At 44.7% G+C, this 13,748-nt stretch overlaps 1 protein-coding gene across 1 annotated transcript in view; it reads right to left on the bottom strand.

The window, feature by feature from the left end:
- Nucleotides 1-13,748, bottom strand: part of syt6a (synaptotagmin VIa) — a gene marked incomplete at both ends in the record, with an annotated part of 40,032 nt that overhangs the window by 7,960 nt on the left and 18,324 nt on the right. Inside the window, one exon of the mRNA XM_080015666.1 lies at nt 822-1,263. Within this exon, the coding sequence (XP_079871792.1) occupies nt 822-1,263 (442 nt within the window). The remainder of the gene's footprint in view (nt 1-821; nt 1,264-13,748) is intronic.

The following is a 13,748-nucleotide window of genomic DNA, read 5'->3' as shown; positions in this document are numbered from 1 at the left end:
GGGCCGAGATGTAATGAAATACAGCGCTCCCACGACCCTGTAATGTTTCACTGTCTTTCTCAGCGGCGGTACAGCTTGAGACAAATGCGAAAGGATCTATGAATACGTTTAACTCTGTCAGTAGTGCTTTCTGGAAATGTGCTTTTTCATCTGAGTTGTTTTTTCTCTTAAGATGAGCATTTGTCTTGTTTAATCCCTGATTAATGGCCTCTCTCTGCCGCAAAATGATTATTTTATCGCTTTGTGTTTAGTATTCTGTGTGTGTGCGTGTACGTGTGTGATTGTGTGCAAGCTTTCGTCCGATTCTGATAGGTCAATAGCCGCAATCATTAGTCATTTATTCCTGAATAATGACCGCTGTCTGTTAGCAATGGCCGTCGTCACGGGCAAGCACTTATCTTGGCCTGTGTTCACGTAACTCTTTTCATGCCACCTACATGCTAATGCTAATGCTATCTAGCTAGCTAGCTAGCAGCAACATCTTGTGACGCTACATAAACCAGAAAGGATGGATGGGGATATGTCCAATTTCACATCACTAACAATAAATAGGTTGGTCATTTGTAGGGTTAAGTTTTTTTTGTAGAGTTTCCTACTTTGTAGCAGTGGTAGCTACGTTGTTGTGGGTTGTGGTAGCGGAAGCTCTTAAACTAGGCATGCTTTTTATAAATTCATTTCAAATCAGTATTCTCTCTCAATATATTATTTGCTTTAATAAGTAGCCATGTAGGTAGGCAGTTGCAAACATGTTATATTGTCTTTTGAGATAAAAAAAAATTTGAGTGGATAAATAGATATATTTGAATTATGAACATTATCACCTGGTGGAGGATGCCGGCTCAGTGGCCTGTCGCTGCATGCGTTGCGTGCGTCGCAGGAAATGCTCCCTCATGGAGAGCTGCACGTCCGTGGGGATGTCGGGCGACGTGTGACTTATCTTCACTGCGGCCTCCAGGAAGCCCATGGAGCCCATGGAGGCCATGGCAGGGTCCTTCACCTTCTCGGTTGCCATGGTGACCTCTGGCTGCTGCTGAGGGCTGGGCGGCGGGGGCTTAGGCTGGGGCTGGGGCTGCGGGCGGCGGTGGGGGTGGTGGTGGCGGTGGTCCGGACCAAAGTCTTGGGCGAGGGCTGCCGCCGGGCTGGAGTACGGGGCCTTGTTCCGCCAAGGAACCCAGCACAGCTTCCAGGAGGCGACGGTGAGGAGACCCAGCAGGGCCAGGCCACACACCACAAACACACCGAGCAGGAGGCCCACGGTCACGTCTGGTGGCGGCGGGAGGCGCAATATGGATGCGCAGATGGTTGTTATGAGCGGAGAGAGAGAGAGAGAGAGAGAGAGAGAGAGAGTAGAAACAAGCGTCAATGAGGGCGAAACCCAGAATATGATGTTATTTTTTATGGGGAGGTTTTGGCTCATACTGTAGGGAAGTTATATAAGGAGATATAAGGACAGGGAGCCAAGTGCTACTGAGAGATGTGCCTTATAAATATTAGAGCAGCCATTAAGCCAGGGGCGGGATGGAGATAGCTCATGTGTCTGGTTATCAGTGTAAATAAATATCTGGAAAGCACTAAAGCACATGCATGCACGCGCACACACACACACACACACACACACACACACACACACACACACACACACACACACACACACACACACACACACACACACACACACACACACACACACACACACTCTCTCTCCCTCTCTCTCTCTCACTCTCTCGCTGTCATATTACTGTGGCAAAGGAGTTAAAAGTAATTACAGTTCAGTCAAGACAAATGATAAGAAGGCGTACGTTCCAAGGAAATAAGACTCTCGGGAACAGAGCCACGGTATCAAAGGCCTCTCTGGAGATATTTGCTATGAATGGCTGTGGACGACTGCGTCGGTGTGAAAATAAACCACAAAAGAAGGAGTGGAGGTGTGTGTGTGTGTGAGTGTGTGTGTGTGTGGTGTGTGTGTGTGTGTGTGTGTGTGTGTGTGTGTGTGTGTGTGTGTGTGTGTATGGGGGGGGGGGGGGGTAGTTCAAACCCATTTAATTGTTGATCTTATGAATATGCTTCCAGGGGGAGGAAGAGGCAGACGCAGACCTGGAGAGGTACCAAGAACGCTGACAAGCACGGCGGAGCATTCACACAGGGACTATAAAGGACGAGAAAAAAAGGGAAAAAACATTTGCAAACATTGCTTCGCCTCTGACTTGCCAGAATAACGCTCCGCTTCTCGCTTTCAAAGTCATTCTTTTCTCCGCCGCCTGATACGAGCGGGCGATTTACAGCAGGGCCGGAATTTGATTCCTTTTGAATTTTGCTGCAGTGTTTCTTTTCCCGCTCCGCTCCGATCTTCTCAGATTTATCTCCAATGAGGCGCGCTGAGCAGCATCTCGGGGCCGTTCCTCCCGGCTCCGATCCGCCGCGCACACCGAACCCGAAGCCATAGAGGGATTCTGAGCCGAGGCACATTCAGCTTTGTCTTTCAAGATGCTCAGCCGGCTGGGCCCTTTGTGTCATAGATTCATGGAAGAGCATCTCGAGGTTGTAAAACCTGCGAGGCACGTATCTGTGTATTCAATGAATTTGTTTTTTTTTGGAGAGAGAGCGTCTGTGATGTGTGGCTCATTATTTATACTATCATCATAGATTCCGAGATCACAAAATCACAGTGCGCTGTTTTCCCCGATTCATCCTCACGTAGGCGAACTGATGAGAACGTGGACATTTCTTCACCATTTTTCATCATTTTCAGAGTGTGTCCCCGCAAAGGCATGTGTTGAAAGAGAGTGTCCACTAAGGAGTATTTGCGGCTTATCCAAGAGGTGGACAGCATTTCCAAGTCTGGAGGATTTATGGCTCCGGCGGATTTCTTAGCTGTCCCTTGGCCACGGCTTCTCCATGACATCCGAAATTTCACACAGTTTTCCGCAAAGTAGCGTCTTTGACTGGCCTGTCACTTGAATGGTGCTCATTCCACCGCCCGTGGCAAATGGACGCAAAGCCGTCGTCCAACACTGGAATCTGTCCGCCGACAAATCCCGCCTTTCCACCGTCGGCGTGCCACAAAAGTGTTGACAGGGCACGAGTTTTGCTCTCTGCGGACGTCGTAGTTCAACTTTTCCGGTGTATCACGCATTCAAGCAGGGCTCACACTACGAAAGCTGAAAGCTATTAACCATGGTCGGCGCGTGAGGAGAGCGGGCGTCATCGGGGGATTGTGAAGCTCCCGGTAAAGCCTCTCGTTCGCGTCACATTGGGCACAAGTTGCTTTGCAGGGAAGAACTTTGCTGCTGTCTCAGGGCTATCTCCATTCTGGTTATATTTTTTGTATATCTTCTTCTTCTTTTTCTTTCGGCTGCTCCCATTAGGGGTCGCCAAGGTGGATCTTATAAAAAGTGATAAAAGTGTATTTTATGTCCCTCCTTAATTACTTTAACGAACTAATTTAAAGCACAGCTGCGGGTGTAGTCTAAGTACACTATAACATTTTTATTGAAACATGAGCCTTACTTCAGCTGCATTTTAGTACACTTGTGAAAGGTGTACTATTTTTAAGTATACTGTGTATTTTATATTATGTATTACTGAAGTACTACTGTTTAAAATCACTTGTTACTTTAATTTATTTTAGACAGTGTAATTTAAGTGTAAGTGTAAGTACAAATCAAGTGCTTTTAACGTATCAGAACTTCAGTATATCTATTGTATATTTTTAAAAAGGATAGTAAATATAGACTTTCAGATAACACACTTTAGTTTACTTTTGTGCGTTCAGGACCGAGACTGCATCTGCATGGCTGCAGCCCTGGGTCCTCGAAAATTGATCAAGAAACCAGAGTATCCCTTTCAGATTTTTTTTTGTAAATTGTTGACGATAATATGAAGAATATGAAGGCAGCTATTGTTCAAACAAGAACTGTAGTATTTTGTATGTCGAACAACCGCCGACCATTCAAAGCTCTTTTCTTTCAGTCGTTATATAAACCGACTAATGACGAAGATGGGGAATCGGAGGCGAACGCGGGGATAAAAGGGATGTGAGGGGAAGGTCGGGTGGGGTTCTCTCCGGACGGACTCGTGCAATGAAGCCGAGCCGTGTGAACCTATTACTCCCTCCAGTCGCAACACCCCTCCGCCAGCATGAGACGCGGCCTGACCCCGGGGCTCTTAACTCGGCCATTAATGATCACGCCCGCCAGATGGAGGAGTGGACCATCGCTCTCACACAGTCAATCATAAAGATTTTCCTCCCTTCCTTTCATGAGTGAAGCAGCTTACTCCGTCGATAGATACCTAAGATGCATCGCCGTCGGGGTAAATCTCCACCAGGCTGGATTTAGTGGGTTTTAGCGATGATGGAGGAGGAGGAGGAAACGGGGGATAAGTCAACAAACGAGAGCACCTTCTCAAAAATGCTTCCTGCAGTGTGTTGTTTTTATTCGATCCGAAACCTCATTAGAAAAAAGGATCAGAATGTCAGAATATTACCCTCGGCGTGTCATTTCAGCGTTTAATTATTTAATCACACACGAGTGGAAATTAGAAGGTCAGAGGCTCCCTCCATTATGACAGTAACTGGAACCAAAATAGGACTTTGCTGATTACTGGGAGGTATGTCAGCGAAAAAGCGAAAATTTAATTAAGGTTTGTTTTGAAGTGGAGTCAGGGAGCAAAGTGTAGCCAACGGGTGAAAATGCCGCCCAGTGTAACCCGGTTTCTATAGTAACCCGATCGTTATGGGAAATGTCTGTTCTCATTGTTTGCCGTTAAGAGCCTCCTCCAGCTTGGGAGTCGAATTTCACCCTTTTAGGCCGGATGCACGTTTTGATTTATTTCATTTTACTCCCGGTTCCCTTTTTTTTCCCAGAATGCGATACTTTTGGGATTGGTTTGCAGCGGCGACGGTGGAGGTCATTGGCGGCGTGCACTTCTCGCCTCATTTCCCATAAGGGCAAATTTCTAAGAGATGCAGGACAGGGCAGAGGCCCTGTACCTAATTACTCCCCCTCCCCCTCTCTACAGCCTCTCCCAGGGATTTTTCTTTTCCCGACCATATCGTAGATGAGGGCTATTCTATTACTTTCTGTTACCAGCTTTGGGTTCCAACAAATCAAAGTTTTTGTTGTTGAAGCAGCGTGGCTACTTGACAAAGAAAATAAACTACCACCAAACATTTTAACTGTATTTTTATTATTATTCAATGTTATTCTCTCATTGTTTTACGATGCTTCTTCATACCCATATGTTTGTTATTGTTGTTAGTTATTTTCTTTTCTTATAAATATTAATATTAAAGGGGACATATTATGCTCCCTTTTTAAACATGTTGGTATAGGTCTATAGAGGTACCCAAAACATGTTTTTGAAGTTTTAGAAATTACCACTCAGATTATGCATTTGAGCCATTGTGACATGCCTAGCCTGACATGCCCCTAGTTCTGAGCCAATGGTGTTTGAGCACAAGTTCCAGGTTCTGTGAGCCAATGGGGTTTGAGCTTTACTGATTTCACCTTATCGGTACACTAAAATCCGTTTCTGAACAAATTTGAGGCGAGAAATAAGCAATCCAGTTGCTGAACTGGGTCACTTATATGTGACCCACCACAGATTTTAGGGGGCTTTGGTGCTGTTTGACATTTTTTTCACATCATTTGAAAGTGGAGAATCAGAACTTCAAAACAAGGTGTCACTTTTGCGAATCAAGCAAATATTTTTAAAGCTATGGCTTGTTAATGACGAGGGTGGGCCAAACTGTGTTTCTGAGATGATCACCCTCAAAGTTTTCACAACACTTGGCTTCATTCAGCCAGCTCCCAGATGCAAATTTTGTTGGAGGACCAACAGAGGCACATGGCTACTTGCCACATGGCCACTTGACACCCTGCTAAATGGGGCAATCTCTCTATTGATCTTGTGTTTTGAGGGAATGTTGAACAGCGTCATCGACACACAACAACTTTGTTTAAAAAAAAAAAGCTTTTATTTAACAGTAAGAATATACATGTTTTATTAAAGTGGAATTATTTAGTAGTTTAAACACAAAAAAATGTACAGTCTGTCAATAATATAATAGTCTTTGTATATCAACCTTGGCATGTCATTAAATTTATAAATGTGTGTATGCTACACTCTGAGATTGTACTATTTATAAATCAAACACCGTTTTGAAAATACATTAAGAGATAATAAAAAAAACACAAATGAACACAAATCTGGAAAAATCGAATTTTCCTTCTAGAAAGGTTTTTTCAACTTATTTGGTGGCTCGTGGCGATTTTAGAAATGCGTGACAAGTCGGGTTTTGCTGTATTGGGTCACATGCTAAATCCACAAGGCTTCATTTAAAAGTAAGTTCCGACTTTGGTTGCCGTGCTCCAGGGTTGTGGGAGACACGGACACCGCACCGTGATGCACCAGGAGTCTTGGACGTGAGGATTTTTTGTTTCATGTAAACGTCTGAAAATAGAATGAGATAAGATAAAAGAAATACAAGAAAATAAAAAATAAAAAATATCCCCACAATTTTCACGGGTTTTGTTTGGAGAAATGCACAGAGGATGGGATGGAACAGATGACCATATGAAGAAATCCGTGAAGAGCTGACATCAGCTCATGCAAAGTGTTGTGTTGTTGTTATTATGTTCAGCCGTCCAGTATTTCTCCCATTTATTAAATATGAACAAGATACTTTCTGTAATTTTGCCAACTTATCAGTATAATTTCCCACTTGGTCCTGAGTGTCCTGGCCAAATAAAACTATTCAAAAATCGACAGCAGTTGGCAGGATGGGAGTTAACAAATGGTGATTGGTTGAGGCGGTGATGGATGGAAAACCAGGGAAAATCTTTTATTATTTGTATTAAATTATTTATTTTATTAACCTGTATCATTTATTGTAAACCATCAATATTATTCAAAGAGCCAATTTACATGGTTGTCCGGACCACATTTTGGCCCCTGGGCCACCAGTTGAATAGCCATGTGGTAGGTTATGTCTTGCCTCACCTCGAAAAGGCAGTGTTATTATCCAGAAAAAACTGCCTTTCGAAATAATATACTGTTAAAATAACTTTAAGATTGAGAGCCAGTGACAGACCCATACATCAAGTGATAACCAGCTTTACTATTGTTAGCCGCTATCCTCCTGCCGGCACTCTAAGTTTAAGGACAGGCTGAAATTTTATTCTGGGAAAAAGCACTTGGCAGGGGGGCGGCCCGTGACATTTCATGAAACTATTAGTCTCAGCTCCATGCACGCACTTGGCAATTCGCGGCAAATCTCCTTGTTTTGTAAATGTTTTTCCAAAAGCACTCGTTTCACAAGAAAAAAACAAAAAAACGGAATATCAATTTAGGCTTTTCTGTCTTCCATCCCTTTCTCCTCTAAGGGAGAAAATAATGTGCGCTGATCTTGATGCGGGTGCCTCATCCATTTTGGGTTTCTGTATGCCCCGCCGCACCAACACCCCCACCCCCCGATTCCTCCTCTCAAAGCTATCCGAAAATCCTCATAATCCCCCAGATCCCCAAATCCGAGAGTTCTCGCATGCCCGCAAGGGTTGCTCAGACCGCAGCGATGAATGAATTTGATACACACTCGATGGTGCGTCTTCGGACAAGGGATGACTTTCGCCATTAGTCTTGATGAGTTGAATCGTTACCATGCGTCCAGGGCGAGCCTCCTGAGTCACTCATTAGTCACCGCGTCTCACTTTGAGACAGTAAATGTCCACTAATAGGGGAGGTGTATGGAATGCAGCATTTCGGAGAGTCCAGAGCGGGGAGTGGAGCCTCCACCACTGGCAGGGATCGGTGACCTTTTCGAGATCGCACATCGAGGGAACATTAGCTGCTTTCAGCTTATTTAGAGATAGATACAAATCTACCGTCCTCTATTGAATCCGCGGTAATAATCGGACACAAAGCACGCTAAGGTCATACTATTGCCCAATAACATGTTGTCTGACACTCAAGCATGTGACCGACAGTAATGAATGAAGATACACATACAGCATAACACGTATTGGAAGGTTTTCACGAAGAAACCCCATTTTTGCATGGGAGAAAAAAGATACCATCGACATATTGGGGCATTGGGGGGGGGGGGGGGGGGGGGGGGGGTGTGGATAGGACATTATCATAGGAAATTATTAGAAAGTTACATAATTTTTTGTGGTGCGCACTTTTTCTTTTAATTATACAAACGCATACACTGCGAGAAAATAAGCTAAATTCGGCTTAAATGGACCCCCGCCAACATGTGAATGAGGGGAGTACCGGCACATATTTTCTCCGCCAAACAAAACAAATAAAGATTGTGTGTTCTTATTTCAAATGACTTTATTTTCCTCATTGAACGAAACAAAAAAAAGCCCCGTGCGACCCCGTGCCCCGTCACGCATGGCAACTTACAAGTAAAGTAAAGTAAACCCACAACTGAAGGTCCATCTAGATATTAATTTAAGAGACCCTTTTTTCAACGTTTTTTCCAACTATATACAATAATAAATACAAGGACTGTACTCTCAATTTTGAAACCGTGCAATAATTGTCCAAAGAGTCCACTTTGTTTCTAAATTGCAGCTCAAATCAACGCACACACTTTGCCATAGGGAAGGGGGAATAATGAATGAGGACTGGATATTCTCCTTGTTATTGGGTCTCTTCAAAGGCCTTCTTAGTTTGAATCACACTCAAATCAGTCTAGTCTAGTCAAGTCTATTTACTGGTTCTTTCCTGAAGAAATCTAGATGTAAAGACGGCAACAAAAGTTTTGGGATCCCCTTGTTGAAAATCGATTTCCCAGCCGCTGTGCACGTCCTTTGTCAGTTGATATTCCCGCTGCCTGGCGAGGCGATGACTCCCGCTCGCTAATGGACTTCATAAGCTTTGTAATCTGTGCCGGCACCCACACTCAACAGGCGAACCCAAGGGAAAGTCTCAGAAAGCCATTTTCTCATCCGCAGAGTGTGAAGTTAATCAAAGCTCAGTCTCCTTTCCCGTCCAAATTTCTCCTCCGGACGGGAGTCGCTACTGCGCGCGAGCGACAATCCTGTAAATAATCCTCAGTGTCTTTTAACCATAGAATTAAGTATGGGCATCGGTTTCTCTCGCACAAAACTCACCTCTCCCTGGACAAACACAGATTCTTAAGCCACGAGAACCGTAAGGAAACGTATAAAAGGTGGGTTATCTCCCAAATAGGAGCCTTTCTGTGTGGAGTTAGCATGTTCTCCCCGTGCTCACATGGGGTTTCCTCCAACTCACGTCAGTAAGGACCCCCCTCAAAAACATGCACACATCATCGTCTGACCAGCGATGGACACTTATCACCTGGTCCCCGGGCGCGTCCACGTATGCTGCCCACTGCTCCTGGCTGTGGCCCCGGAGGAAGGACAGGCCAGGATGGGTCAAATGCAGAGGAACCATTTCACCGGCCTCCATCCAAAGCATGTGCATGTGTGTGTGTGTGTGTGTGTGTGTGTGTGTGTGTGTGTGTGTGTGTGTGCAAGCATGTGTTGTAGTGTGGTGTGTTGTGTGACAAATAAAGACTGTTTCTTTCTTCTTCTAAAAGCCGGTGACGGTGCTTCAAAATCCCCATGTTCGCACGAGGAGAAAATTTCGCATTTTTTATTTGGGCTTAACCAGATTAACCTCACAGTTATACTTTATCTCCTTCTCATTATCTTCTCAGGATTTTGCACCCGCTGTGAGCTACCAGGAATCTTGCGCACCGGTTAGGGGATTTCTTAATGTCGGCTCTGCTAAAGTCTTACCGTACACAGCGTTTAAAACATAGCCGGATGGAGCTGTCGGCCTCTTTTATTATTTAGAGGAGAAGATTTAAAGTTAATGCGCTGTTTCAACCTTATAAGATCTATATATCTGTTCTACTGGATGCTTTTGCACCTTACGTCCCTATCTTTGACATAGTGATGAAGCAGGCAGCCATGCATAGAGAGGAATTATCTCATTTTCATTGGTTCTGTCGGTAGAATAAACAGATACTGGAGGTCTCTGGAGTGAACACAATATTATACGGATATTGCTAATATTATATTCCTTCAGTTCCACACAGCGAGGGAGTCGCTGTGTTAAATTTGAAGGGCGTTGAGAGTTAAAAGCTAGATATCAAAGTATCAATTCAACATTAAATTCTCCCACTCAAATCATCAGTGGACTCAATTAGCAATTGCATCAAAATAATCATGGTTAATTAAATGAGGGTCAAAAAGACTGTAATAAGCGTATCTCAATTAATCAGGATGCTTTGTTTCTACCGATGATTCAACCAGAGGAGTATTACTGAAATCCGAGTCTTGGAAACGGCTGCTAAGAAATGAATAAACCGCCTTTTTTGCTTCTACTTACTTTACTGTGGCCCTTTCTCTGCACACCTTTATTGTCCACGCATTAAACATTTATTACTAGACAGCTCTCTGGAATGCCTGATTATGACTGGCCAATGATGACCTTTGTCACAGGCAACCACTTCTCTGCCTGGTTTCACCAACATCAACATGCAGTCTTAATTACGTTGTCCTCCTGATCACCCATTCGGGAATTCTTTTGTGATAATGATCAGCTGGCTGCGCGTTATCCCATACTTATCACGTTGTATCTATGAAGTGGTCTTATTAACTTTGATAGAGCATTTCCCAGGCTTCTGACTGTGTTGAGTACCTGGCCCTTAAATTAATGGAAAATCTCTGCTCTGCCAGGTCTCTCACCCTGCCCAGCGCTCTCACACAGATTTGGCCTCTGACCAATGCAGCAAACGACTTGAGCAGATAAAAATGATAAATGCCATGTTTAATAAGGCGCAATTTGATTTGTTTTATACCAAATCATGTACAATAAGGAGGGGGCGACCCCTATAAATAAGAAAGGGCTGGAGAGGAGGAGGAGCTCAAGAGAGAGCGGCTGAACAAGTGAACCACGGGAAATGGAACATTTTGAGCATCACTTGGCAGAATAATATAGGAGTCCATTAATAAAACCTATACATTTGGATTGTAATAGCCTTCATCAGGGCTCGGGGGAGGTGAACCACAAAATGGCATCAAGGAGTCAGCCTTGACAATGTATGACCTCAGAGCGGGGTGGGATTTTTATTTATTTTTTTATCAATTTGTCCTGCGCTTCCCACTTGCCATTAAATGTATGTTTTAATTTGAAAAAGGATCACGATTAAACTAGCAGGTCACATTTGGGTGGCGTAAAAGGAAAAAGGAGATTGCGCCCATTTTCCGAACCACTTATTTTCATTGCCAGGGACTTGAAATTGATGTGTTTTACTAACTGCAGGCACAAGTTATAGACCCTAAATCCACAGTGAAAGCCTTGCCCCAGTCTAAAATGTTTTACTGCTGTGACAAATTGTGCATTAAATCATTTCAATCATTATAAATAAGGTGTAAAGATAGAGATACGAATGATTGTGGAGAGCAGGGCAGGAGCTCTATTTTGTATTTCTTTTGATTACGTTTTGGAAGGTAGGTGGATGAAACATAATTGAAACGGTAATATGTTTTTCCACACTTTAAGCAGCCTGTTAAAATATGTTTGATTGTTTACCAGGTTTAAGGAGGTTTATCGCCTGCGCAGACATAACCTTAAAGGTGTCCATTATTTTGATAGTAATGAGCAATAATAGTAAAGTGGCAATAAAATGGAGTTAAAATACAATTTCAAGACAAATTCAGTGAAAAACATTGGCAAGCCGCTGGAGTGGAAGCCTCAATCAGAGCTTTGGCTTTATTCCATTTGTTCTGCCCGCCGGGTTTCTCGTCCCTTTCTCTCATCACCAGGGGGAGACCCTTCCTCATTGGAGGGCACTCTCAAAGCCCTTGACCGATGGAATCATCGACAGCACCTTATCAAAGGACGGCGCCCTGGCAGCCACTCATAAACTGCCACCTCATCACTTTCTGTGCCGGAGCTCGGAGCATGATTTGATGTGACCTTTCGGCCCCCGAGGCCTGAACGATGGCAGTCAGCAAGAAGTCAACATAAGGAGATGATGCATCATCACTCCGGCTTCCCTCCGAACCAAGCGAGCCGTAACGACTGAGGGTTGTTGGGCTGTGAAGGGAGCAGCCTGGCTATGTGTCAATTGCAAAACCATTCCGAGAAAGGTCTTCTTCATAAGAAGGAACCCTCCACCTATTCCGGAAAGCCAGCCCTCCTCTCTCAGTTATATGCCACCTACGGGACTCTTTTATCCAATGGTGACTTTGGCCTGCTCTGGTAAGATCAATTATCATCGATCGGGGCTGCCGATACAGCTTTTCGAACTTTCCCAAACACAAATAAATGATTGGTTCTAGAAGTCTAGAAGACTAAGAGAGAAGAAAATAATAAATTATTGAAACGATTCTTTGAGGTGGTCTCGAGCCCCCTATAGACGAAAAGGCTTTGAGAGGTTTCAGAATGAGGGTGGATTGTTGGACAAAACCAAAAATCTGTTTTGCACAATGATTGTTTTTATCTTTCTAAATAGGAACAATAGAAAGTTTGGAAAAATATATCTCCATCGTCCATCAGATATCTTCAGTTTGGGAAATAATCACATCCACATTTTTCAGTGGAGAAGCATTAACGTAGCACTGGGTAAGCGTATATGTTTCAGGACAGGCTATAGACAACAGCGCCATATGCATTTTGCATTGAGGGGAGCTGTGCTCTGAAGGGCTTCCTTTTTCCAAAACCACCTGAGAATGCAACATGCCTGAACCTTTCCCCTGCTCCACAGCGGGGGGCCTTTCCTACAACTCACTGGCCGGAAGCCTCTCAGGTTTCGCCCTGAACGAGTGCAATTATCATCAGCGCAGCAAATCCACCAGGTTTACAATCGCAACTTTATTTCCCTCCGCGGATGGCCATCCGTGAAGCGAAATATCGATTGGAGCAGTGGGGGTGACCAAATTAAGCGTCCGTTTTATGTTTCAATGAAACAGGGTTTTTCTTTCGTGGGCTGGGCCGTCACGGGGTTCAGCGTTATCTCGTATTCCACAGCTTTTCCCCACTGTGCTGTACAGTATAAAGCCTCATCGCACAATGTTGTGCACAGCTGTTCACACATTTCAGTTCCCCCACGCCGACAAATCCCTGCCCACCCTCATGCACTGACATTTTCACAACACGTCACAGAACACACTACAAGAGAGTGCGGGGGGAGAGAAGGGAAAAAACGTGAGATGCCAGAATCCTTGAATCATCTCACGAGAGAAGCAGGGGGACCCCCTACGGCCATCCTGATCAGACACAATCATGTCAGGGCTGCTGACCACACACGCACGCACGCACGCACGCACGCACGCACGCACGCACGCACGCACGCACGCACGCACGCACGCACGCACGCACGCACGCACGCACACACACACACACACGTACAACCTCCCAGCAAGGGCCACCAGGGTCCTGCTGCGGCGGTAGCCAGCAGAAATACTGATAAGACCAACTGGATTGGTCCAGATTATGGCTCCAATGGCTGCCTCCACTGGTGGGAGAGTGGAGGAGAGAGCACAACAGTAACGGAGGAACGGATGAATGAGACAGAGGGGGGTGAGAGCACGGCGATACACAAACGTGGACCAGGTTTTCTACATCCGCAACACAACATAATACAACAGAACGCCCAACGACGGCCCACGTGGTGCAACGTTTGTTTCGGACGATCTGTTCAAAAGGAGTCACTGGGTTCCCTCCTCTGCATCTGGGATTAGGGATCTGGGAGACATTCCATC

The sequence above is a fragment of the Zeus faber genome (genome assembly GCF_960531495.2).
Source record: "Zeus faber genome assembly, chromosome: 15".
NCBI lineage: Eukaryota > Metazoa > Chordata > Actinopteri > Zeiformes > Zeidae > Zeus > Zeus faber.
The sequence above is the reverse complement of the archived record's forward strand: the minus strand, read 5'-3'. Positions and strand labels throughout refer to the sequence as shown.